Below are 25,909 nucleotides of genomic sequence, written 5' to 3' on the forward strand. Positions count from 1 at the left end.
CTGGAAGTATTACCTTACTTTGCATTTTGCTCCCCCGTTTGTGATTCAAAATGAATCTTCTGCTCAATTTCTGCATTTATTCTTGTCTCCAATTCCCTGTTTAGCTTTTAACACAAAAAACTATGTCCTTGCAATCACATTCTTTTTCAACTACTACTGTTGGCCTTTCTATCTCTAATGCTGCTGTTTAAGTTTTTATCTACGCAGCCAGAAAAAAAAATGAAGCACCCAGAAGAGGAGAAGGAAACGAAATGAAATTTCATAAGTTAAGAAGGTACGGGATGTTATTACAATGATTAAGAAAATCAAGATGAATTTACAAAGAATTTAACAGAATGAGCTCACATATCAGTCTGACATCACACCTCCTCTGGCCTGGATGCGTGCACTAATTCATTTGGGAAGGGTGTCAAAGCCGTTGTATCCTCTCCTGAGGGTACCTGGCTCATAACTGTGGAGTCGATGTCTGAGCTGGTTACAAACGTTTGATTGGCGACAAATCTGAGTATCCTGATAAGAAAACGAGTACAATATCATGTGAACAGGGACATGTGCCATATGTGGATGAGCATTGTCCTGTAGAAAAATGGCACTATTGAATTAGGCCAAGGGGATTGCGAGAGTGCAGTATGTGGTGAAGAGACAGTTCACACAGGCACAGTTCAGAGAAACTTGTGCTTGAAGTATCCAAGTGGTCCGCGTAATGATCAGGACTCACATCCTACACATGTCCCCAAAGTAGTGTTCCGCCACCCACCCAACCTACAGAATATCCTTGTCCATCCTTACTCCACTCCTCTCCCAATCCTGCATCCTTTGTATTGTTCCCTTATGATCGATCCTGGCATGAATGGCCTATGGCAAACTGCAAACTTGACAACAATCCAATTGCTAAATATGCTGCACCCCCATCTGTAAACTCACTTTGCTTCACTAGGCAGGGCACCTGGAAACCCACTTCAGAAAAGTTTCTCTGAACTACACAGATGGGAATTGTCTTTTTAACACATCCTGCAATCTCACAGTCTCCCCCCCCCCCCCCCCCCCCACCACCACCTTGCCCTATACCTCCGCTAATCTGTTCCCAATGTCTCACTTTTGTCTTTTCCTAATCTCCTGTGTCCACACCACTCCTCCTCCATCCAGATCATGTACTACCATGTTCCATAACCCCCCCCCCCCCCCCCCATGCAGGCATCCTACCTCTACCTCTGTCCGCAGCTCAGGGTGTAGTGGCTAGCGTTGCTGCCTCTGGATCAAGGGGTCCCAGGGTTCGATTCCCGGCCGGGTTGGGGATTTTATCTGCCCGGGGCCTGGGTGTTTGTGCTGTCCTCATCATTTCATCATCATCATCATCATCAGCAGCAGCAGCAGCAGCATCAACATCATTATTATTAGTGAAGTGGCTAGACTGGACTGTGTAACAATTGGGAATTTGTAAGGGCACTGATGACCACACAACTGAATGCCCCACAAACCGATCATCATAATGTCATCATCATCATCATCATCATCCCTCTCCCTCCTCCTCAACCACACTCCCTTCTCTCCCCCTCCCTTTCTCCCTCTTTATCTCTTTTTCCTTCCCTTCCCCTCAATCTTTTCTGCTCTCAGATTCACCCCCTCTCCCTCTCCTTACATCTCTTTTTGTTGTGCCCTCTGTACTCTTTTCATCTTGTTGCACAGCCATGAAGTCATCTGCCCAGAGACCTGCCTCTTTTCCACTACCCCTCCTTGTATCCTTGCCTACACCCTCAGCTCAGGCAATTGCTTCCAATTAGTCTTGCACTGGCCACAGGATTGTGTATTTGGGTGTCTGTGCATGTGAATGTGTATGGTATTACTACAAAAAGAGACAGTGCTTGGAAGTTAGTGTGAATGCCATTTTCTGCTGTGTGTTTCAGTGATCCACAAATAGATCCACTGTGGGTGAGTGGTTACCTTCCCGTATTTTCATACTGCTCCATCCAGGAATTTCCATCATTTTATAGGTAACATGAGGACGCAGGATGCTCAAGATGTGTCACTATGCCATCAAGAGGTCCCTCAACTGCGAACAGCTATGATCTGAAGTCATACCTGATGGCTTCCTACATCATGATGCCAAGGTAACACTGCTGTGCCTATCCAAAACATTAGGAGGGGGGACCTCTTCCCAGTTCACCATCATACTCACTGATGATCCAGGGTAGTGCAGAACCACAATTCATCACTGCACACAATGCAATGCCATTCATCAGCAGTCCATGCTTCCGGATCACTGCAACATTCCATATTCAGCCATTTGCATTGTGTTAACAGCAACCAACACATGGATGGAAATTCCCCAGTCCAGTTCCTGCTAGTTTCTCACCACTGCTACATCATGACACAGAATGTTGCAGGGAGACCATTGCTTGTTGTCAGATGGCAAGCGCAGATTTGAAGGGATTACAATGTGCTTCTCCATGTGGATTCTCCTTGTGGTGGTCAGATGCGGTTTCCTGGAACCCTGATGAGTATGCCTGCCCTAACCTTCCCATGCAGTCGAACACTGGGCCACTGTCATATCTGAATGCCCCACAACTCCGGGTATTTCTCAATTTGACTATCTGGACATATGGACAACCCATAACAGGGGTCCTTTCACACTCTGTCTGGTGCTGATAAATTATCACATGAGTGTGAGGAACCGCTGTGTCCTGCACAGTGATCACTCAACATTTGATGATAATTCGTGCCACTTATATACCAAGAATGGTAACAATACTATATATGAACAATACTAATGCACACTGGCGGCCATTCTATTTGTCACAAAGAATTAAAACTCTAATAATTTACACACCTGCCAATGGTGTGTATTTGTACAAAGTTCCATTGACATCTGATCATTTCTTCTGGAGGCTTCAACTTTTTTTGTCAGGCACTTTACTTGAAGCTGCTGTAGAAACACTCTTCCAAGCAGGTTTCACAACTTCTGTGACAAGGGTGTAAACAAGCTGGTCTGTGAAATATATTTACTAGGGCTGGAAAATTTCTCAGCGGCATGGTGCAAGGCACCAATCCACTGTAGTGACAAGCTAAATTGTGTCATGTCATGCCATGCCGTGATGCTGCACTACCTTATTCCCCTACATTACTAAAGGTGGTGATAAAAACAGAGCCGGCCAGAGTGGCTATAAATATTCACCACTCGTAGCTAGCAGTACCCTGCCTCTGACTACTGCCAACACCAACACATACTTTACGAGAGCCAATGGACCCATGTAGCTCAACAGGCTTCACTTTATCCGTTAGCTGCTGGTCTACATGCTGCTGCTAGATTCTGGTACTTATGCTGCAGCCACTATGAGGTGACACGTACAAGGTAACTTCATCTGGTCTTGCCGTATCGGAACACGTAGTCCACCATTATAACAAGGTAGGCCGCTGTGGCTAGCGGCACCTGCTTCCCCATCCGCCAGCTACCACATTGCCACTAGGTGGCGCGATGATCACAGCACTTCTTGCGTCTGCAATGTCATGTTAGTCCATAGACACTTTGTTTAGCCCGCCACATGGCCACAGCGAAGTCAGTTGAAGCAGACGCGCCATCCTGGACACCATCACTTTCGAAGCCTTCTATGGGGTGTCAGCCATCTGTTATTAGCAACGCTCACCAACTTTGGCCTATCAGGGAACAGGTGTCAGGACTTTGTATTCACTGATTCACAGACTTTGATGATTGTGATTTTCAGACACCGTTTTAATTGTGACCCGTTTGGACATAAAATTTATACTGTTTAAACTCGCAGTGATTGTAGTCCACTTTGGGCATGTAATTCTCGCTTGTCACTGACCGTCAAGCTGTGATGACAATAGTCCGGATTCTTTTCAACCTAGAAATTTTTGTGGTGTTCACGTGATTGAACAGCTGCAGCCATTGTGAAATGAGAAGCTTCTCTTTTACGTTATACTAAATTACGTGTTTCTTGTTTTATGTGTATCTAGGAGCCTGTTGTTGCTTAGAATGCTCTTATAAGGTCACTTCACGTCTGTGTACATCTCCAAGGGGTTTTGGGTTTGGGGTCTGCATTCCAGCGAGCATTGCAACTGACCCACTGTCAGAACCACTGGCTGCCTGGCAGACAAGCATCCTGCTGCTGAAGAAACACTTGTTGCCACTCTCGTGTTGCATCCTCAAGGCCGCTGATGCTGCTACTTTGCAGAGGCCGCTTGTCTGGGTGGTGACCATGTGCCCTCACACCCAAACACGATCGTTTTGTACTTTGCTTAGGCAGACTCCTGCGTGGAGTCAATGCACACCTCTGAGATGCCACCTTCAACCACTGTACGAGCATCTTTCTAAATGAAAAATACATTTTTACATTTGAATTCCACTGATTCCACAGACACAGATGTTTGTGTTATGCAGTCCATTGTCCTGCATCCTGAGTGAAGGGATGTCCATCCTGCCAATTAATCAGGTTTGGCACAGCCACCCATAACAACAATGAAATGTGTGTGGCTAGTGCCTCCTATAGGGTAAACCAGTCACCTGATGTAAGTCTTTTTTAGTTGATGCCACTTCGGTAACTTGCATATCAATGATGATGAAAACAACACAACATCCAGTTCCCAAGCACAGAAAATCTCCAACCCAGCCAGAAATCAAACCTGGGCCCCTGGCATGGCATTCTGCTGTGCTGCACACTCAGCAATGGAGGCAGCCAATGGTGTCAGAAGAGAGCCCGTGACAGCTAGTGACATCACTGGTCAATGTCCAGCATCAGCATCGTAAAGTGGTGAGTGAAAAAGTGTTTTGTACTGCTTTCTATTCAAGTGATTGACGACAGCAAAATAGTTGGATTGGAGAGTCAGTTTAAATGTTCGATTTGTGAAAGTGGACTTGGGTAGATTTGAGTGAATTCAGGGTGAACACTAAAGAAACTGATGGATGTTTACACTCGGTTAGGTATCACCTCTTGTTCATTTTAAAGTTTCCAACAGTACAATGCAGAATTAAGCTTTGTTTGCAAACTGACGGGGCCAAAGGTGTCCGACAGTACACAAATGACACCCTAGGCTCGGCACTGTACAGTACTGTCATCATCCGAATGGAAACCTACTTGCTTTTTCCGTTACGTGGACGACACGTTCGTCATCTGGCCACATGGTATGGATAAACTCCTTGACTTCCTTACACATCTAAACTCCATACACCCCAACATCAAATTCACTATGGAGACTGAAACGGAGGGTAAATTACCTTTCCTCGACGTCTTGGTCAAGAGAAGGGCTGACGGCACCCTAGGTCATGGGATGTATCGGAAGACAACGCACACTGATCTGTATTTGCATGCACACAGCTGCCACCACCCTTCACAGAGGAATGGGGTACTTTAAACTCTAGTACATAGGGCGCGCACTATCTCTGACGCAGAGAGTCTACCCAAGGAATTGGAACATCTGAGAACTGTATTTCGAACAAATGGGTACTCAGAATGGCAGATTCAACGTGCTCTCTGCCCAACCACTACAGCACAACCTGTGGAGATGGATGAAATCACGAGGGAGGAGGTAGGCACTGCGTTTATTCCATATACAGGCGCACTCTCGGGGAAAATCAGCTGCATTTTGAAGAAACACCGGGTCGGAACTGTGTTTTGTCCTCCGTATAAAACTTGTGCACTGGTGGGGAGTGCCAAAGATGACCTCAGTTTGAGGAAGGCCGGCGTGTACCAGATTCCGTGTCAATGAAGCAAGTCGTATATTGGTCAGACGATGCGTACCATCGAGGATCGATGCCGTGAACACCAGAGGCACACTCGACTGATGTATCCAAGCAAGTCGGCGGTCACTGAACATTGTTTGTCAGAAAATCAAGCTATGGACTATGAACACACGAGGATTCTGGTACAGACATCGAGATACTGGGACAGCGTTGTTAGAGAGGCCATCAAAATTCGCACCAATGACGACCTCATAAACCGTCACTATAATCATAGCAAGGCTTGGGAACCAGCAATTGGGTTAATCAAGAGTAAATTGAGCAAACGTATAGTTGTGACAACCACGGCGGACAGAGCCATCACACCGATGTCACATCAGACACCGTCGCAATCTGAGGGTGATGATGTTTGGTTTGTGGGGCGCTCAACTGCGTGGTTATCAGCGCTCGTACAATTACCCAATCTTTTGCTCAGTCCAATTTCGCCACTTTCCTGGATGATGATGAAATGATGAGGACAACACAAACACCCAGTCATCTCGAGGCAGGTGAAAATCCCTGACCCCGCCGGGAATCGAACCCGGGACCCCGTGCTCGGGAAGCGAGAACGCTACCGCGAGACCACGAGCGGCGGACACCGTCGCAATCTGTTCCACCGCGCGACCATGGCGTGGGGCGCGGACGGCGGAGGGAGTGCGCCGCGGGTGGAGGGTATTTAAATTGGCCGCCGCCGCAACCGAAACCAGTACCCCCTGAGCAGCCATAGCGTACGGATCTCCGTACCGGCACGTTCACAGGAGCTCAGTCCATCAGTTCACCTGATGATGGCGACATGTATGATCGCCGAAATATTGTGCTCGTTGGACACTGTACACAGGCAGTACACCCGTGGATATTTTGATTACTCAAATTCAAGTTTAGCAGCATACTGTCTTCTGACTACTACTGACACAGACATACTCCACACCGACCAATGGTCCCATGTGGACAAACTGGCTTTGTCTATATCTAGCAGCTTCATCCACTAGCTGCTAGTCTACAAGCTGCAGTCAGCTTCAAATACTGGGTCTCTTAAATTTTTCTCAATAATGTTGCTACCGCGAGACCACGAGCGGCGGACACCGTCGCAATCTGTTCCACCGCGCGACCATGGCGTGGGGCGCGGACGGCGGAGGGAGTGCGCCGCGGGTGGAGGGTATTTAAATTGGCCGCCGCCGCAACCGAAACCAGTACCCCCTGAGCAGCCATAGCGTACGGATCTCCGTACCGGCACGTTCACAGGAGCTCAGTCCATCAGTTCACCTGATGATGGCGACATGTATGATCGCCGAAATATTGTGCTCGTTGGACACTGTACACAGGCAGTACACCCGTGGATATTTTGATTACTCAAATTCAAGTTTAGCAGCATACTGTCTTCTGACTACTACTGACACAGACATACTCCACACCGACCAATGGTCCCATGTGGACAAACTGGCTTTGTCTATATCTAGCAGCTTCATCCACTAGCTGCTAGTCTACAAGCTGCAGTCAGCTTCAAATACTGGGTCTCTTAAATTTTTCTCAATAATGTTCCTCAAAAAGAACGTCATATTCCCTCCTGGGATACCCATTTCAGTTCCTGAAGCATCTCTGTAAGACTTGCGTGTTGTTCAACCTATCAGTAACAAATATAGCAGCTACTCTCTGAATTTGTTCAATGTCTTCCTTCAAACTGAACTGGTACAGATCCCAAACAATCAAGCAGTACACAAGAAACGACCACCCTAGCAGTCTCCTTTACAGATGAACCACACTTTCCTATAGTTCTCTCAATAAACCAAAGTTGACCATTCATCTTCCCTACCGTAATCCTCACATACTTGTTCCATTTCACATCACTGTGCAATGTTATGATCAGATATTTATACAAAGTGACTGTGTCAAGCAGGTCACTACGAATGCTGTAACCTAACATCAAACATCACAGTTTGGCTGCTGTTTTTTTTTTTTCTTTTTTTCCCCTCTTGCTACTCATCTGCATTAACTTGACACTTTTCTATATTTAGAGCTAGGTGCCATTAATCATACCATCTAGAAATTTTGTCTACATCATCTTGATCTTGTATCCTTCTACAGTCACTCACCTTCGATACCTTACCGTACATCACAGCATCATCAACAAACAACCACAGATTGCTGCCCACTCTGTCTGATAGATTATTTATGTATAAGAGAATAATAGTTGTCCTATCACATTGCTCTGGGGCCCTCCTGACAATACACTTGTTTCTGACGAATGCTTGCTGTCGAAGACAACATACTGGCTTCTGTAAATTAAACTGCTAGACCTGATGATTTTGGGGCTCTAGCCAGAGCCAACACTAGGAAGCCATCTCTGGAGTGACTTCAACCAGTCTCTTGGCATCTCCAAGGGTTTGGGTTGGGGCCTGCACTCCAGCATGCCATCCACCTGACCCCACTACCACAGCCACCTGCTGACTGGCGCACGGAAATACCTAACAGCAGTCTCATGTCGACAAAGCCACTGATGCTGCTACTTTGTCAAGACCGCATGCCTGGACGGTGACCACATGTACTCACAGCCAAACATGCAACATTGTGATTTGCTGAGGTTGACTCTGCTGCCTGCAGTCAATGCACACTTTTGAGTTACCTCCTTCAACCACTGTGCAAGTATCTTCCTAAATAAAGAATGTATTTTTCCATTTGAACTCTACTCCTCGACAGCCACGTTGTCGATGTTATGCAACCCATTGACCTGTTCCCCTCGGTTAAGAGACATGTATCCTGGCAAATAATTGGGGTTTGCACCACCATCCCATTATAGAGCCTAATTCGAAGCACATTTATAATTTTCTTTACCTGACCACTATCATCCGAAACAATCTCAATGCCACAGAGCAATATACATTAACTTTACCTTGTGAAAAGATATTATGAGTACATTAAATATAGTGCAATTAAAATCAGTGTGCTTTTAAGCACGTACTTACTGTGCTGTGCTTACACTAATTTTAATAATATGACTAGTAATACACTTACCAAATAATAAAGATGTATGTAGTGACGAATAGCAACTGCTAAGCGGTTTTGTATGTTTGCAAGATAGGAGAGTGGAGATACCGCACACTGTGGGTTGGGGCACTTTTCAAGATGTAAAATAGGTCCTGCCTCCTGAAAAACATAACACACTTTTATGGTATGTAGTTCTCTTGCATGTGATGCATGTGGGCAAGTTTCCAATTCAGGGACCAAATTTTTATATGGTACGAGAGTATCTTCCTATAAATCTGCACTGCTCCATTACAGATGACACAATAATTATTATGCAAGAAAATAGTAAGAGAATTGCTATGTAGGCATCATTTTTACTTGCTGAGTGTAATCAACTTAAAACTTTCAAAGATGTGAGACTTTTAATGGCCAAACTGATTAAAGTGTGCACCTGTCTGCAACTGCCACACAATCAACTGATTTAATTTAGAGCTATATTTTCTAAGCTACACAAAATTAAACACATTCTTGCTTACATTCACTGGGGACAGGTCCCAGTACAGTTAGTAAGACATATATTTGAAAAGTGTGGAGTGGAATGGGGAGATATTTGTCTGAACGGAAAAGGGGGGAGAGGGGGGGGGGGGGAGAGATATTTATCTCAAGGAGAAAGGAAGCCACCTAAATTTCAGATACCACAGAATGTAATGAGAATGGGAAGTGAGGATGGATACAGAAGAAAAATGACAAATGGAGAGAATATAATTAGTATAGTTTAATATATACAATAAAAAAGGGAAAATGAAGGGGAGGAATATGAAGAAATAAATTATTTGTCGGAACTTTGGGTCTGAGTGACAACTTATTGTGTCAAACTTAGTATTCTTTGAACTGAGCGATATCTTTGAAGTGTTACACAACAGTTGACTTCCCTAATTTTCGATATTATCAGTATACAATATGTGTGCTCTGCAATATTACAAATAAAATATTGTCAATGTTTTCTGCAGTTAATCTGAATGGCATTCCACGTACCAATCTACGTGGAATTTCACATTTTAAAATTTCTAACAGACATTAACGGAAAAAGGTAGTGTTGTATTATTTTAAATCTGGGGAGGTTGTAAATTGAGAGGATGTATGGGACAGCAAGTATCCATTTACAGAGTTTGGCAAAACTCTTGCTGCCCAGGATGTAGTCATGGGATAACTGACTTGGCCAGTCAATTGTTTTTTTTCATTTCTTCATTTTTTTCAGTCAAATGAAACTAGACTCTGTAGCCATGTCTGTTACATGAATGATTTTCACTCACTCTCTTGGTTTGATTTGTTTCACTTAATGCAAGACAATTGACTGACACAGTCTGTGGTGGTTATACGAATGTTTTCACTCTGTTTCTGGGTCTGAATGATTTCACTTATGAGGGTTGACTGAAAAGTAGTGCCTCCACCTTCGTAACTCTTCAGCAGTTGGCAGCATTGGTATGAGGCAGGTACTGGCCTGTTCCGTAGCGTCTTCTCTACAGCTCCAGTTGGCGGGAAGCCTTCCCATTGAACGGTTGTGTTGTTACAGTGTAAAGTATGGAACCCTGCGCATACGGCCAGTCAATGCGATTTAAACAACATGCAGTCATTGAATTCTTGACAACAGAAGGTGTCACCCCAAAGGAGATTCATCAGAGAATGAAAGCAGTTTATGGTGATTGTGTTGATGTGAGTACTGTGCATTGTTAGGTGAGTAAGTTTAAAGATGTTGACGCAGGAATATCTGACCTTCGTCACAAACAAAGAGTTGGATGGTTTGTGACAGCAACCACAGAGTTTCACAAGCAAAATGTTGACAGATTGATTCAGGGCGATCGTCATATCACTCGGAGAGAAACTGCAAGCACAATTGGCATTTTACAAGAAAGTATGGGTCACATTATTGCTTTGCTTGGCTATCAGACGATCTGTGCACGATGGGTACCCCAGATGCAGACCCCTGAAATGAAAGTGAACCAACTTTAAATCTGCCAAGAACTCCTCTTGCATTACGAGAATGAAGGTGATGCCTTTCTCCATTCAACTGTGACAGGAAACGGAACGTGGGTACACCATTACGACCCAGAGACGAAATGTCAGTCCATGGAATATTGACACAAAGACTCACCCAGAAAAAGAAATTCAAGATGCAGCCCTTAGCTGAAAAAATCATGGCCACAGTGCTCTGGGATGCAGCTGGTGTTATTCATGTTGATTTCCTTGACCATGGAACAACAATGAATTCAGAGTGTCACATCACAATGCTGCGAACACTGAAACGACGGCTAACAAGGGTCCGAAAGGAAAAGGGAAATGTTTTCCTGCAGCATGACAACGCCACACCACACACTTCATGCGCCACCACAGCAGAACTTCAGAGACTGAATCTCACCACCATATGGCATCCTCCACACAGTACAGATTTAGCATCGTCTGACTTCCATCTATTCCCAATAATGAAAGACAATCTGCGGGGACATCATTATGCTTCTGATGAAGACGCTGAGAGAACTGTGAGACTGTGGTTGCAGAAACAGATTGTCAACTTCTTCTGTGATGGCTACTTGTTCATCATTGGCACAAATGTATCCACTTGGCTGGTGATTATGTCAGAAAGTGAATACTGGTAATTAAAGATCACCTTCTAAGGATTATTTCTGCATTTGATTTATTAAAATATCCCCATCCAAACCCAATTATCGAAGGAGGAGGCATTACTTTTCATTCCACCCTCATACAAACTGTTTCAGCCTTTCGGTTATATGTGAACCATGACTAGCATTGCTAACTTTTTTAGAGACAGGCAATGTCAATCTCTCTCTCTCTTCTGGGTAGTTTTCACTGTCACCGATAATTCTCTTCCAGTAAACACTGAAGTGACATGAACAGAAACCAAATAAGACAAATTTCTTGAATTGCTTGGGGGGTTAACTGGTTGGGGTTAATCATTTGCCTATTACACATATATTGTCACTTGTTTTGTTGTTGTTGTTGTTGTTGTTGTTGAAGAAATACTTACCATTGTCTGTTAATCTTCTTTGAACTTCTTTCATTAGCACTGTTTCAGAACATAAATTATACCTGCACATACTGTATATTGCATTGAATTTATCTTGAGGGTCACTTTTTATCCAATCATGTAACTGCTTCCATTCCCTCAACACTGAATGTTTAGACATTTTGATCCAGACACAAAGTTCAGTATTAAGTAACTACCTATTCACAAACACGGACTAAAAACTGAACTGAAAGCTACTTAATAAAAACTCAATAAAAAGCAAATATCAGAACAACAACAGTGATAACATGAGAGGACAAAGTGCAGTCAACAAAATTTAATTAACAATGACAAAACAATGTAATGTTTCTGCTCCCACAGACTTACTTCACTCTAAAGAAATGAATGCGTAATAATCCACCCAATAGGCAAAACTTCAACCAACTGAATTGATCGTTTTCATTCAGTTGCTCCCACAGACTGGTTTCACTCAAAAGAGTGAGTGAATAGTCCAACCAATACATAAAATTACAACTGGATGAGTCAGCTGTTTTCCAACAACCAGCTGAATCAATTGTTTTCATTCAGTTGTTCTCATCACTACTGGGATGATCCAACTGGGCTCTGTGGTCCAGCAGATGCTACATTTCTTTGAGTTATGACAAGAGTATCGCTCAGTAACTACGTACAGGACTTCACAATGGTGGAGTTCATTTGGATAGGAATAGAGCGATGTGTATAGTGATATTTGTAAGATCATACTTAGTAAGGGAAATTAGTATGCAGAGATAGGGTAGTAAAAATTGATAATGAAGTTCAAACGAAAATACACAAACAGCATTTCAAAACAAATGCCATTAGGAATATTCAAAAAAGTAACAATACATTCTTAATGTATTTGAACAAAAATGGGTTAACTTCAAACTATACAAATGTCAGAGAAACAAAACTTAACGACTTGCAAATCATTTTGTCAGAAATACCAAATATCAAGGTTGTATGCTTGAATGAACAATGGCTTACAAAGGGTCGTATCAAAATCTTAAATAACCTTGAAAACTTTTATGTTGCCAGTAGTTTTTGTAGGAGTAATACTTGTAGAAAGATCAACGGAATACAGAGCAAGATTTGATTTTGATTCCCTTAATGAAAAATATATATATTTCAAAGCTGCTGCATAATGCTGGAGCAAAATATTGTAATTTTATCTGTGTATAGGATTCCAGGTGCACAAATAACAAAACTTTTTTGCTGAAAATTCCAGTGTCTATTAAAAAAAATTATATATATATGGTTATAATAGAAGGAAACATTCCACGTAGGAAAAATATACCTAAAAACAAAGATGATGTGACTTACCAAATGAAAGTGCTGGCAGGTCGACAGACACACAAACGAACACAAACATACACACAGAATTCAAGCTTTCGCAACAAACTGTTGCCTCTTTGTCTTTAAATATGTCTGCTCGTGTCTGTATATGTGTGGGTGGATATGTGTGTGTGTGTGAGTGTATACCCGTCCTTTTTTCCCCCTAACGTAAGTCTGAAGGATGGATCTCATTTCAGGACAGGATTTGAGGAAGTCATTCATGAAATCCTCCCCACTCCACCAAGAGTGTCTTTCCGCCGTCCACCTAACCTTCGTAACCTCTTAGTTCATCCCTATGAAATCCCCAAACCACCTTCCCTACCCTCTGGCTCCTACCCCTGTAACCGCCCCCGGTGTAAAACCTGTCCCATGCACCCTCCCACCACCACCTATTCCAGTCCTGTAACCCGGAAGGTGTACACGATCAAAGGCAGAGCCACGTGTGAAAGCACCCACGTGATTTACCAACTGACCTGCCTACACTGTGAAGCGTTCTATGTGGGAATGACCAGCAACGAACTGTCCATTCGCATGAATGGACACAGGCAGACAGTGTTTGTTGGTAATGAGGATCACCCTGTGGCTAAACATGCCTTGGTGCACGGCCAGCACATCTTGGCACAGTGTTACACCGTCCGGGTTATCTGGATACTTCCCACTAACACCAACCTGTCAGAACTCCGGAGATGGGAACTTGCCCTTCAGCATATCCTCTCTTCTCGCTATCCGCCAGGCCTCAATCTCCGCTAATTTCAATCCGCCGCCGCTCATACCTCACCTGTGTTTCAACATCATCTTTGCCTCTGTACTTCCGTCCCGACTGACATCTCTGCCCAAACTCTTTGCCTTTACAAATGTCTGCTTTTGTCTGTGTATGTGTGGATGGATATGTGTGTGTGTGCGAGTGTAAACCTGTCCTTTTTTCCCCCTAAGGTAAGTCTTTCCGCTCCCGGGATTGGAATGACTCCTTACCCTCTCCCTTAAAACCCAATCCTTTTGTCTTTCCTTCTCCTTCCCTCTTTCCTGACGAGGCAACCGTTGGTTGCGAAAGCTAGAGTTTTGTGTGTATGTTTGTGTTTATTTGTGTGTCTATCAACCTGCCAGCGCTTTTGTTGGGTAAGTCTCATCATCTTTCTTTTTAAATATATTTTTCCCACGTGGAATGTTTCCCTCTATTATATATATATATATAATAGAGGGAAACATTCCACGTGGGAAAAATATATTTAAAAAAAAAGATGATGAGACTTACCAAACAAAAGCGCTGGCAGGTCGATAGACACACAAACAAACACAAACATACACACAAAAGTCTGCTTTCGCAACCAACGGTTGCCTCGTCAGGAAAGAGGGAAGGAGAAGGGACTTAGTATCTTGGGGAGTTGGATCATTAGGAGTAGGATTAGGATCATTTTTCTTCGTGGCAAAGTGATATTTCCAGCAGAGAGTACGGGTGTAGGACAGTAAATCTTTCACAAGGGCTGTTTGGTTAAATCTGGGAGTGGGGCTGAAGGTGAGGCCTTTGGATAGGACAGAGGTTTCGGATTGGGAGAGAGGTTTGGAGGAGAGGTTAACTACTGAATTGGGGTGTTGTGGTTCCAGATTGTGTTGATTGGAATTTTGAGGTTTTGGAGGGAGTGGAGCTGGAAGTGGGAGATTGAGTAGATGGGAGAGACTGGGTTTGTGTGCAATGAGAGGAGGTTGAGGTTTGCTGGAATGGTTGTGAAGGGTGAGTGTGTTGCCTTTCCGGAGGTGGGAAACCAGGAGATTGGATAGTTTTTTAAGGTGGGGGTGGCATGCTGTTCTAATTTGCGGTTGGCCTGTAGGAGGATGCTCTGAACAACCGGTGTGGATGTGGGAGAGGAAAGATTGAGGACTTTTATTAGGGACAGGAGTTGATGGGTGTGTTGATTGGCTGAGTGGATGTGTAGGTGAAGGATTAGGTGGGTGAGGGCAATGGATTGTTCGGTTTGGAACTGGTATAGGGACTGATGGAAAGAAGGGTTGCAGCCAGAGATGGGAACTTTAAGTGTGAGGCCTTTGGGGGTGATGCCAAATGTCAGACAAGCCTGAGAAAATAAAATATGGGAGTGTAATCTGGCTAGGGTGAAGGCATGTTTGCGGAGGGAATGTAAATAAAACTTAATGGGGTCGTTGTGGTGGTGTTGTGAGGGTGACATGGTACTAGAAGGTGGAAAGTGGAACACGAGGCTGAAATGAAAATGAAAATAAATATAAAAATATATGGGGAGAGATAAAGGTGAAACTAGAAATCAAATGGAGATCTGGTGTGAAAAAAGGCGAAAAAGGGTTGGTTAGAGCTGGGCTATGTTGATCCTATGGTGAACTTGTGTAGGTAGATAATGATGTGCATAAAGGTTAGGTGGTTGTGTTGCCGCCAAAACACGTTAAAGGGTGGAGAAATGCGGGAAAATTTCGAAAAAACTACGTGAGGATGTATTAAAAGGGTGGTTTGGTGGTGGCAGATTATGGAAATGAAGCTAACAATTGTCTGATGAAGAAATAATGACGTTAAAACCTGTGGGAAGCGGCTAAAAATGATCGATGATGTGAGAAAAACGGAAATGGAAATAAAGCAAAAGATATTAAAACTGGCCGAAAAGGTTGTTTAATAGCTGAAAGGAACTGTTTGTGAACTGGAAACGGCGGATTTTATAGCAGCGGTAGTGTTGAAAGCGGAAAAAAAATTTTTGGTTATGGTTTGGAAGTGGGTTACGTATTCTTACGTATAATTGAGTATATATCGGCGGGATAAAATTGTATACTGGATTACGGTAAAAAAGGAGAAGGTGAATAGAAAGTAAAACTGCTGGCAAAAACAGAAGGAGGAAATAAGATGACAGAAAAGACGACGAAATGTAACAGTGACAATAACAATAACAAACGTGAATGTTGGGTTCAAATTAATGATATGAATATAATAGAGGGAAACATTCCACGTGGGAAAAATATATTTAAAAAAAAAGATGATGAGACTTACCAAACAAAAGCGCTGGCAGGTCGATAGACACACAAACAAACACAAACATACACACAAAAATCTAGCTTTCGCAACCAACGGTTGCCTCGTCAGGAAAGAGGGAAGGAGAAGGGAGTGTATGTGTGTATGTTTGTGTGTCTATCGACCTGCCAGCGCTTTTGTTTGGTAAGTCTCATCATATATATATATATATATATATATATATATATATATATATATATATATATATATATATATATATATATATATATACCTAAAAACAAAGATGATGTGACTTACCAAATGAAAGTGCTGGCAGGTCGACAGACACACAAACGAACACAAACATACACACAAAATTCAAGCTTTCGCAACAAATTGTTGCCTCATCAGGAAAGAGGGAAGGAGAGGGAAAGACGAAAGGATGTGGGTTTTAAGGGAGAGGGTAAGGAGTCATTCCAGTCCCGGGAGCGGAAAGACTTACCTTAGGGGGAAAAAAGGACGGGTATACACTCGCACACACACACATATCCATCCACACATATACAGACACAAGCAGACAAAAATGTCTGCTTGTGTCTGTGTATATGAGGATAGATATGTGTGTGTGTGCGAGTGTATACCTGTCCTTTTTCCCTCCTTTTTTCCCCCTAAGGTAAGTCTTTCCGCTCCCGGGATTGGAATGACTCCTTACCCTCTCCCTTAAAACCCAAATCCTTTTGTCTTTCCCTCTCCTTCCCTCTTTCCTGACGAGGCAACCATTGGTTGCGAAAGCTAGATTTTGTGTGTATGTTTGTGTTTGTCTGTGTGTCTATCGACCTGCCAGCGCTTTTGTTTGGTAAGTCTCATCATCTTTCTTTTTAAATATATATATATATATATCTAAAAACAAAGATGATGAGACTTACCAAACAAAAGCGCTGGCAGGTCGATAGACACACAAACATACACACAAAATTCAAGCTTTTGCAACAAACGGTTGCTTCGTCAGGAAGGAGGGAAGCAAGCTTCCTGATGAAGCAACCGTTTGTTGCAAAAGCTTGAATTTTGTGTGTATGTTTGTGTGTCTATCGACCTGCCAGTGCTTTTGTTTGGTAAGTCTCATCATCTTTGTTTTATATATATAAAACTGCTGCTTTCACCATACGCTATGTGATCAAAACTATCCGGACACCTCCAAAAACATATGTTTTTCATATTGGGTGCACAGTGCTGCAAGCTACTGCCAGGTACTCCATATCAGCAACCTGATCATGAGAGAGCAGAATGGGGCACTCCTCGGAACCCACGGACTTTGAACGTAGTCAGGTGATTGGGTGTCACTTGAGTCATACATCTGTACGCGAGATTTCTACACTCCTAATCATCCCTAGATCCACTGTTTCCAATGTGATAGTGAAGTGGAAATATTGAGGGACACGTACAGCACAAAAGCTGTACAGGATGACCTTGTCTGTTGACTTGACAGAGACTGCCGACAGTTGAAGAGGGTCGTAATGTTTAATAGGCAGACATCTATCCAGACCATCACACAGGAATTCCAAACTGCATCAGGATCCAATGCAAGTACTACGAAAGTTAGGCGGGAGGTGAGAAAACTTGGATTTCATGGTCGAGCGGCTGCTCATAAGCCACACATCATGCCAGTAAATGCCAAATGATGCATCGCTTGGTGTAAGGAGTGTAAACATTGGACGATTGAACAGTGGAAAAACATTGTGTGGAGTGACGAATCACAGTACACACTGTGGCGATCTGATGCCAGGGTGTGGGTATGGTGAATGCCCAGTGAATGTCATCCGAAAGCACGTGTAGTGCCAGAAGAAAAATTTGGAGGCAGTGGAGTTATGGTTGGTCGTGATTTTCATGGAGGGGGCTTGCACCCCTTGTTGTCTCGCATGGCACTATTACAGCACATGCCTACATTGATGTTTTAAGCACCTTCTTGCTTTCCACAGTTGAAGAGCAATTCAGGGATGGCGATTGCACTTTTCAACATGATCCAGCACCTTTTCATGATGCACGGCCTGTGGCAGAGTCGTTACATGACAGTAACATCTCTGTAATGGGCTGGCCTGCATGGACTCCTGACCTGAATCCTATAGAGCACCTTTGGGATGTTTTTAAACATTGACTTCATGCCAGACCTCACCAGCCGACATCAATACTTCTCCTCAATGCAGCACTCCATGAGGAATGGGCTGCCATTCCCCAGGAAACCTTCCAGCACCTTATTGAACATATGCCTGCGAGAGTGGAAGCAAGGCTAAGGGTGGGCTAACACTATACTGAATTCCAGAGGGTGCCATGAGCTTTTAAGTCATTTTCAGCCAGGTGTCCACATACTTTTGATCACATACTGCAGATCTAGCCAGTGAAGCCAACAAATCAACAAAATTCATCGATCTGATTCAAATATCAGGTTTCAGTGCAAATTTCACTGATTTTACTCCAGTAAACGATGGGATGGGTTACCAACAAAAGTCTCAAGAAGGTTATTTTCCAAACACACTGAAGTACACAACAGTTAATCCACTATTCAAAAAAGGCACAAAAGAACATACGGCAAACTATCGCCCAGTCTCTCTTCTTCCATCACTGTCAAAAATATTTAAAAAGGTAGTCACCACATAAATTCAAAATTTTATAGAAAAATTTAAAATAACCTCACAAAAACCAGTATGGATTTCAAAAAGCCAAAACCACAGTATCTGTTATAAATCATTTTGTTGATAAAATTTGCTGGTCCCTGGACAACTCACTGCATGCCACAGGAATTTTTTGTGACCTATCAAAGGCTTTTGATGGTGTGAATCACTCCATGCTACTCTGTAAACTGGGAAAGTATGGAACTAGGGGCAATGCATTAGAATAGTTTAATCCTATATAACCAACCGAAGACAAAGAGTGGTTATATCGTAAGAGAGAGGAACTTATACTTCAGAATGGAAAACTATTTCACATTGAGTACACCAAGGTTCTGTCTTAGGTTCAAATGGCTCTGAGCACTATGGGACTTAACTGCTGAGGTCATCAGTCCCCTAGAACTTAGAACTCTCAAACCTAACTAACCTAAGGACATCACACACGTCAATGCCCTAGGCAGGATTCGAACCTGTGCCTAGAGCCGCTCGGCCACTCCGGCCGGCTTCTGTCTTAGGTCTCATTCTGTTTCTGCTTTACATAAACAATCTGCCGCTTAACAGTAAGTGTCACTCAGTTTTATTTGAAGATGACATATCTGTAATCATTAAAATAACAGTACTGACCAAATCCCCCAAACTGTATTAAATATTTTAGAAAAATTAGATACCTGGTTTGACTTAAATGGGTTAAAATTAAACATGGAAAACACTCATTTAATGCACTTTAAAACAAAACAAGCAAAATTAAAAGATATTCAGGTCTGTCACAGAAACCAGGATTTCCAGGAATGCAATTGGATAAAGATCTATCATGGGATTCACATATACACAAATACCTTGCAAATAAATTAAATAGCCTAGCATTTGCAAAGAGGATATTGTGCAATGCTGCAAGTATGGACTTAAGAAAAGCACTAAATCACTCCTATTTCGAGTCAGTAATAAGGCATGGAATTGTATTTTGGGGTAAGTCACACCTATGTGTCGAATATTAAAACTTCAGAAAACCATCATTGGAAATATCGACAATGTAGGGCAAAGAAAATCATGTTGTCCAGTCCTATAAAATCTAAGTATATTAAGTGTTTCCTCAGTATATATCTATGACCTGATTATCTTTATTCATAGTAATCCTAATTTATTTGTAGCAAATCATTTTCAACAGGATTACAACATCAGAAAGCAAAACAATTGTATGCTGCCCACCCACTGTTTAAAACTTGATGCCCGAATTCCACATATTGTGGGTATGAAAATTTATAACAAAGTGAAAGGACGAGAACTACTCAGCATTAGAAACACTGGAAAAAAAAAAAAAAACCTTATACGAGAAACTAGTGCAAAAATGTTACTATTCAGTAGCAGAATTCATAAATGACAACCTGAAAATTTGAGCAGGAGAAAGCAAGTACTTAGGACTGTTAAGTTGTAAAAGTTTGTTACTTTTGAAAAAAATTATTAATTGCTTAATTAATTAATTATTCAGCACCATAAATTATATAACTGATATTATGAGGAAAACTGTAAACCAGTTTTAGTGTTTTGATGAGTCTCCTGCACATTAAGTCAATGGCTTGAAATTGTATGTTACGAGATAATTAACTTCTTTTCTATTCTATTCTGTTCTGTTTATCATTGCATCACTTAAAATATAAGTTGTTTAATATACTAATGAAGCGAAAACTTCCAGTTTTTCTCAAGACAATATAACAATTACAAAACTTTGAGAGCCCGCTGAAAAGTACTGCCTCTGAACTTTTTACTTGAAAACTCTTAAAGATTTGTAAGTATTACAAACATCCTTATTCTTCACATCTCTACATTTATTTCTCAAGACACTCACCCTGGCAAAGAAGACATTTCTCCCATTGAGAGACAGCTTGTTGGCACCATTACTGCACAATGTTTGACTTTGTTGACGGGAACATCTCATCTCTGTTTGCATCACTTCTTCACTATCAAAATGATAAGGGTTCTTTTTATGTTTCAGAAACAGATAAAAATTGTATTGTAATGTCACAGTGCTTGTGTGGGGTCAGGCATTGTTCTGCTGAAGGAGATGGTGTACCATGTGTAGACAAACTCTTCAAATTCGAAACTCGATTACAGTAAGCTGTTTCTCACACATGGACATAGTTACGTTAAATGCCACCGTGTTACACGCTACAATTTGGAGCCCTCTAGCAGTACAGGACTGCATATACACAGACATGAAGAATAAAGATGTTGAATTTTAGTAACATTGTTTTATTTAAAAAGTTTTAAGAGTTTTCATATAAATAATTCGGAGGCATTTCTTTTCAGCATGCTCTCGTAAATTCATGTCAAATGTTATATTTAACAATAAGAGATGCAGTATTAAATTTCTTAGTCAAACTTGAAATTTCACCATCTAAAACCTCTAAGGAGATTTAAATAGAAGAAAGAGTGAATAGAATTAAAGAAACAGCTGTTCTAATTGACATTACGCCTGCACAACATTAAATGGCAGCACTGTCTTGGGCAGAGCTACAGTTTACACGTCATTTCCGATATGTATATACACCTCTTATAGCTCTTTGTTAATAATGCCACAGCTCCAATTCATCCCTCCGCACCTGCCACTCCAACTTCCACACTGCAATAGCAGAGACTGTGCTAACATGACTTGTAGAGATTGATATAAAAGCTCCTACTGATAACAAAGACTTTTTAAGAGTTTTGGTGGATCTTTATAGAATTTTTATTAAATGGACTGCTGGATACAATAATTATTGGGTAGCACTAATACGTAATTCCCTTCTAGAACCATACCTGAGTGACACACAAAACCAAATTCAAGCCCATTCACTCAGTTTCATAGCCATCTGTTCGTTTTCATTACTTTTATGACCAATAGACAAACTGATGGAAGCTGATAAGTGACAAAGACTAGTTTGGCATGTCTGGTTATGGGGATGCAGTAAAATGTAGTGTGGGTACAAGTTTTACTGAGAGAACTGTGGGATAGGGAAAATGGTCTGGAAATGTTTTGCAAGATGAAACTTACTTCTAAATGTGCAAATACAGATATTTGCACAAATGTGAGACATGTTACAGTAATGAAAACAGAAGATACAGAATAAATTAACAAAAATGTTCAGCATATGTAACATAAAACTATGTCATGCAAGATTTAAAACAGTTGGACATGAGAATCAATTGCAGCATACATTTTCAAGGAATTAATATCACTTTATTCAGACAGACCAAGGAATATTGCCTGAGTGATCAGAGTCATAAGAAAAGCAATGTTTACCACAATGATATCATAAATCACAAAGAAATTATACATGGTGTTTCACAATTCATATTATGGACTTCTAGAAGCTGTAGAGGGGACTTTATATATAAAGTCTGAATAAGGAACCTGTTTCCAAAGACATGCTGCACTCTCAAATTTGAGAAGGACATCCCCCATCAGGCAGAAGAGAGTCTGGCCAAGGACTCGAAACATTGCCCATGCTGGGTACTTGCATCACTCAACAAGCATCTGGCATGTTCTGTGTGACTAGCAACTCCACACTTATCACCAACAGAATGTTTTCTGCTAAGTGTCCATTTTTTTACGTAGTTTCTACATCACTGTATATGCACAACTGAATTTCCAAGGCATGCTATTTTTATGCCTTAAGCTCACTTTATCAGGGAAGCTTTTTTCAGTTGTCTTAATAGCCACATTTCGGATGTAAAAAATCCTCATGCCACAATTTCATATTGATTTCAGAAACAGTTTGGTTTCAATGTACGGGATGGTATCACTGAAGATCGTCTTATCAATCCACGATCTTCCACACTGTGTGACAGGTCCCTTATACTCAACACTCCTGCAAGAGGTACTGGTGGAGTTACTGGAAGGTTTTCCACCCTCAATCTGTCAGCAGATGTGGTTCCAACATGATAATGCACTCAAACATTTTACATGTGGCATCTGAATATCTCAGCCAAATCCCGTAGAAGGTGGAGAGGTCGAGGTGGACCAACTCCTTGGCCACCATGGTCGTCAGATTTAACTCTTCTCGAATTTATCTTGTTGGGTCATATGGAGAGTCTTGCATATGAGATTCCTGTACAGTTGGAAGATCTTCTTGCACGAGTTTTGGCGGCAGCACAAATTATTCACCAAGGACCACATGTAAAAAAACTTTTACATACACTTCGTGCAACAGACAGCAAAGTCGCCCAATGGAGCAGCTACTGTAGAGCACACACGTCAGAGATGGTTGCCTCTGCTATGTGCATATCATGAAGTGGGAGATATGGAAGTGATCCAATCTGGAAACTTGCTTTACATCCAAATGATACATTTTTGGGCAAGGGTCTCTTACCACAATAATACTTACTAAGTCTCATCTTTAACCCCTAGAAGAAGCCTGTAATAACAGCTGCGAGACGCCTCGTATAATTATCAGCACCTCACCCATACAACTAGCATGTTCTACGATTTATAAAATCAAATTACACTTTGTGTACGATTAAAGATAACCAAGAAAAACAATTTAGCCAGTGCAGTTTCGAATGGCTGTAATTTTTTAAAGAATGTGGTGGAATGCTGATCAAGAAGAGCTTAGACAACAACATGTCATGTAACTTTGGGAATTTTCTCAATAATCTCCGTGATATATTCAGGGTTGACAATGCAAAAAGTATGTCAAAAGCCAAGCGACATGTTACTCCAAAACTTTCTATCTAGGATCAGGTTGTCTCATGGAAGATGATAACTAAACTGCATATCTGGAATGTAGCACTGTACTGAAGGAAAAGCAGACCATTGGAAAGTGGAGAAGAAATTAATCTGAACAATTCCACTTTGCACTTTAAATTGAAACTGAATAGTCACATTCCATTACATCTGTTGTTTGTAACTGGCAGGAATAATTTACTTTCTAATAATAATTCAGGGCTAATAAGCATCATTTCAGACAGATTCATATGAAGAATTCTCATGAATTGTAACCCACCAACAATCGGGGTATTGGAAGATTACAATACCATCATTCAAATAAATTTTAAAACTGTGTCATCTGCATGTCTCATTGGTATTCTTTTGTTTGGTGCAGGTAGGACTGCCTCCAATCATGTTGCTTGTCGCCAGCAGTTTGTCAAGGTTCTTGGGAGTTTTACTAACGTCATCACCAGTTCCCATTAGATCTCAAACCTGTCCCTCTATTTTCCCAAAATTTGGAAGATATACAGCCAAAACTGTTTTTGAGTGGTCCTTTTCTATGCTAGTTTCTTTGCGCTATTTATTTTGTGCAGGTTTTTTCATGTGGTCTCTCCCCACTGCTTTTCTTTACTATGTTGTAAACAATTATTTGTTACAGTTATTTATAAAATTTCTGAATAGTTTCTTTACTCCAATGTTTTTGTGATCCCAATATACTGCACAAAAACAAGTTTCACTGTGCGTAAGCAAATGCAAGATTTGTTTGTATTTATTTGTTTGTATATTTATTTACTGAAATTTTCTTGAATCTTTAGTATTTCTCCTTTCAATTGTAGGAAGCAAAACAATCTCTGAGGTGTAATGTGACTCGACAAGACTTACACATTAAATTTGTTGTCCTATTTTTTTTAACATACATGGCACATTTGTCCTCTTCATGGGTTGGTTTTGGACATGTGTGTGGGGTGGTGTAGCTTGAACTGCCCGGTACATCTGTTGATTGAATCACAATTGGGAGCATGCGATGTAGTAGCGACCTCGAATTTCTCTTCAGTAGCAGGTGAATTTTAATCCATGTATCACATATTTTCAGTAAAAAAGTCATGAAAATAAAGATATTTGCAACCTGCATCATAATGCTGATGCAGTATGAATCCATTATATGTTGTTGTGGTCTTCAGCCTGAAGACTGGTTTGATGCAGCTCCCATGTTACTATACTCTGTGCAAGCCTCTTCATCTCCAAATAACTACTGCAACCGATATAATTCTGAAGCTGCTTACTGTATTCGTCTCTTGGTCTCTCTCTACAATTTGTACCCCCACTCCTTCCTCCAGTACTAAATTGGTGATCCCTTGATGTCTCAGAATGTGTCCTATCAACAGATCCATTCTTCTAGTCAGGTTGTGCCACAAATTTCTTTTCTCCCCAATTCAATTCAGTACCTACTCATTAGTTATGTGATCTACCCATCTAATTTTTAACATTCTTCTGTAACATCACATTTCAAGAACTTGTATTCTCTACTTGTTTAAATCGTTTATCATCCTTGTTTCACTTCCATACCTTGCTACACTCCACACAAATACTTTCAGAAAAGGCTTCCTGACACTTAAATCTATACTCAACGTTAATTGCATGTGCTTTATAAATCACAATTAAACAGGTGTAAGACCACTTTTTTTGACCATTTTATAGTTTCTCCTATTCCTTAGTCACTGCCCTATATACAAGGACAGTAACCAAGGAATTGGTGCACTCAATCCACTTCCTTAATGTATTTAGTATAATTCAATACATTATCAGGTTTCTGAATAGTGTAATTGGTTTTTCTACATAATTCTGTGTTTCAACTAAATTGATTATGTATAGCAGAAATCATTTGTGTTATTTTGATCTTAAACGCTCTCCATAATTTTGCGAGTATTTCACCTCTTTTGTTGTTATATTTAGTTTAAAATGCATTTAGTTTTGTGTTCTGTAACTTTTCCAGAACTCCTCTATTTTGCTGCAGTGTTCCACAAACTCAAATTTTCTCTGTAAGCAAACACTCCACAGGTTCTACACTGTTATAGTAATTATCCAAATATAAATGATGCCACTTTCCATAAACATGCATCAATAGTTCAATCACTGTATCCTCTAAAGCCTGTCCAATGGGAGGGTGGGAGGGGTTGCACGAAGGCGAAGCCCAGCAGGAGGGTATAACCACAGGCTTCTCTTGTAGTCGTTGTACTAGAGTCCCGACTGTCAATTTTTTCATTTAGTCCTGGATGGTTTTCATGAATGGCACATACTATTCTCGTGTTCCATCTTGCTCGACTGTCAATTATTTCATTTAGTCCTGGATGGTTTTCGTGAATGGCACATACTATTTCCGTGTTCCGTCTTGCTCAACTGCTGGAATGAATGCATTACCAACAATACTGTCACAACTTGCTGTGGTTTTCAAGGACCAGTAAAATAAAGCAGGAATACTCTGAAGCATGGACAAAAAAATCGTTAATGATCACCC

The 25,909-nt window shown here is 41.4% G+C and overlaps 1 protein-coding gene across 1 annotated transcript in view; it reads right to left on the minus strand.

The window, feature by feature from the left end:
* LOC126162843 (DNA polymerase alpha catalytic subunit) overlaps positions 1–25,909 on the minus strand; it is a 244,379-nt gene that overhangs the window by 39,842 nt on the left and 178,628 nt on the right. The window contains exon 27 of the mRNA XM_049919607.1: positions 8,741–8,872. Within this exon, the coding sequence (XP_049775564.1) occupies positions 8,741–8,872 (132 nt within the window). The remainder of the gene's footprint in view (positions 1–8,740; positions 8,873–25,909) is intronic.

This window comes from Schistocerca cancellata, chromosome 2 (genome assembly GCF_023864275.1).
Source record: "Schistocerca cancellata isolate TAMUIC-IGC-003103 chromosome 2, iqSchCanc2.1, whole genome shotgun sequence".
Taxonomy (NCBI): Eukaryota; Metazoa; Arthropoda; class Insecta; order Orthoptera; family Acrididae; genus Schistocerca; species Schistocerca cancellata.